The sequence below is a fragment of the Guillardia theta genome, assembly GCF_000315625.1.
Source record: "Guillardia theta CCMP2712 unplaced genomic scaffold GUITHscaffold_122, whole genome shotgun sequence".
Taxonomy (NCBI): Eukaryota; class Cryptophyceae; order Pyrenomonadales; family Geminigeraceae; genus Guillardia; species Guillardia theta.
The window spans coordinates 188,097-190,780 of record NW_005434552.1 but is presented as its reverse complement, the minus strand read 5'-3'; the positions used below and the strand labels follow the sequence as shown (position 1 = coordinate 190,780).

Below are 2,684 nucleotides of genomic sequence, written 5' to 3'. Positions count from 1 at the left end.
CGACTCACTTCTCCGGCCATTCCGCACGCTGTCCTGATTTTCTTATTTACCCAGCCGTCATATACAGCGGCACATGGGAGGGAGGGGAGGGGAGGGGAGGGGAGGGGAGGAGGTTGAGAGAGGAGGAGAGGAGAGGAGAGGAGAGGAGAGGTAGGAGGGAGAGGAGAGAGTACATTTGAACTGAAGGAAGCGAAGCGAAGAGGAGACGAGCAATGGAAGGATCTGTAGAAAATGGATCGATCGATCGATGGAGGGAGGGAGGCGGGAGGGAGGGAGGGAGGGAGTGACAAGCGAAGACAGCTGGTATCATCATGTTCGTGCAATGTTGCGCATGTCGCATCCTTACTCGCATCTCCTCTGCCTCCTCCCCTCTCTTTCCCTTCGTCCTCCACCCATCTTGCTGGTGAAGGCTGAGTTTTCCCCGCAGGGACCATGGACGGATACGATGCTCCCGCCATGCGGTTCTCCACGGAGAACGACTATGAGGGCGGTGAGACTGGCGGGGAGGCGAAGAGCTGCGCTGACGAGAGGTGCGATGCAGGAGAGTTTGGTGAAGATGGCGAGTTCTACGCGCTGGGGCAGAAGAAGGGAAAGAGGCAGAGCAAGAACTCAGCGATCTATGGCGTGTTCCATGAAGACAGCGACGAGGACGATGGGGGAGCGTTCAAGAAGAGCTACTCGGCCCCGATGGGCTTCGTGAGCGGAGGGCTGAAGGGAAGCGAGCTGAACAAGGAGGAGAAGAGCGACGAGGTGAGGAGAGAGGTCCAGTGTTCTTGCTTGCCATCTGCTGCTCTTCTCCTCTCTCCTTCTGTATGCTGAGGTCGCTTGCTCCGGCAGGAGGGCAGCGGAGGATCGTATGAGAGCGACGAGGGCGACGAGGATCAGCATGTGGGTCTGGGAGCGAGGAGAAGGTTTGGCAAGCGGAAGGAGGAGGAGGAGGAGGAGGAGGAGCGGGTGCCGCAGCGGGAGGCAGAGCTACCTACCTCTTTCGGAGCGCAGAAGGAGAAGGAGGAGAAGAAGCCGGCGAGCAAGGACGTTGACTATGAATCTCTCCATCGCCTCAAGTCCATGGATGCGGGAGGAAAAGCGTTCAAGATGCTGCAGAAGATGGGGTACTCCTTGCTACCAATACCATCACCATCACCATCACCCTCACCCTCACCATCACAATCACAATCACAATCACAATCACCATCACCATCACCATCACCATCGCCATCACCATCACCATCACCATCACCATCGCCATCACCATCACCATCACCATCACCATCACAATCACAATCACAATCACAATCACAATCGCCATCACAATCACCATCACCATCACCGTCTTTTCCCCATGCTCTTTCGCTTCCTCTTTCTCCTCGTTCCTCCCTTCTTTGTCTTGCTTCTGGTTCAGGGCATCTTAGCCTGTCTCAGGTACAAGGGAGGAGGGTTGGGCAAGGACGGGTCGGGTATTTCCAAGGCCATTGAGGCCAAGAAACGCGTGAAGCTGGAGGGTCTAGGAGTGCGGCCGGAGCACAAACAGGAGCTGAAGAAGGAGAAGGAGGAGGAGGAGGAGGGGAAGAAGAAGAAGAAGAAGATCAAGAGGGAGTACAACTGGAAGATAGACGTAGGGGACGTGAAGCCTAAGAAGAAGAAGAAAGTTTACAAGACAGCAGAAGAGATCCAGGAGGAGGCGGAGGAGCTGGGGGCTGGGAGCCTTGGGGGCGGGGAGCCGAAGCATGTTGCGATTGTGGACATGCGAGGAAAACAGGCCAAGCTGGTACGATACGTGATGTGATGTGATGTGATGTGGTGTGATGTGATGAGATGAGATGAGATGAGATGAGATGAGATGTGATGTGATGTGATGTGATGTGATGTGATACTTTCTCTCTATGTCGAACCATTGTTGTCGTGTACAATGTCATGATGGCATTGCTCTTATTTTTCCTTTTGATTCAGTTCCTCTGCTTGTCTTTCTGACTTGTTGGTTTGCTATTAGGTGACTGGAGGACAAATAGGAGCATTTGAAGATGTCGATGCAGACGAAGCTTTCACTCTCCCTCTTGTTCACAACATCGCAGTGCTGGTCGAGGGCGCAGAGGTCTGTCATGGTGTACATCTACTCCAATTCTCACTCTCATGGCAGAATGACATCTTTAGAACACAAAGGATTCTTAACACAGAGAAGGACAACATGATAACTTTAGAGCATGAGAAGGAAGTTGTTGAGAACAGGTTGAAGGAGCAGGAGTATCACCTGACTCGTCTTGAAGAAGTCATCGCAATGATCGACAGGTCTACCATCGTTCCATGTCAAGACAAGAGATGATTTGTGCATGGGATGTATCGCGATGATCTGTTGATGTCTCTTCGATCTCTATTGTGTTATTTTCGTTTGCCGTTGCTTTTTGTTCGTGACAGACATTCCTTCGAGTGAACGTCTTACAACTCACATGACATCTCATCTCATCCCATCCCATCTCATCCCATCTCATCTCATCTCATCTCATCTCATCTCATTTCATCTCATCTCATCTCATCTCATCTCATCTCATCTCATCTCATCTCATTCACCTCATGTTTGTTGGTTCAACCTCTTGATTCTTCTCGTCAGGACTTACTCCATGGCAACTTCCTCTCGTTCCATGTCGTTGGATGACCTTGCAGGAGTCTTTGAAACTCTCAGGACCAAA

General features: G+C 51.8%; 1 protein-coding gene across 1 annotated transcript; it reads left to right on the top strand.

Moving 5' to 3' along the window:
* Positions 1-432: 432 nt before the first annotated feature.
* On the top strand, positions 433-2,320 carry GUITHDRAFT_118187 (hypothetical protein; the record flags this gene model as incomplete). Its single annotated transcript, XM_005822621.1, has 6 exons — positions 433-490; positions 542-750; positions 838-1,112; positions 1,423-1,768; positions 1,991-2,092; positions 2,138-2,320. 6 exons carry the CDS (start codon positions 433-435, stop codon positions 2,318-2,320), a joined length of 1,173 nt encoding a protein of 390 aa, XP_005822678.1.
* Between the last annotated feature and the right edge of the window lie 364 nt (positions 2,321-2,684).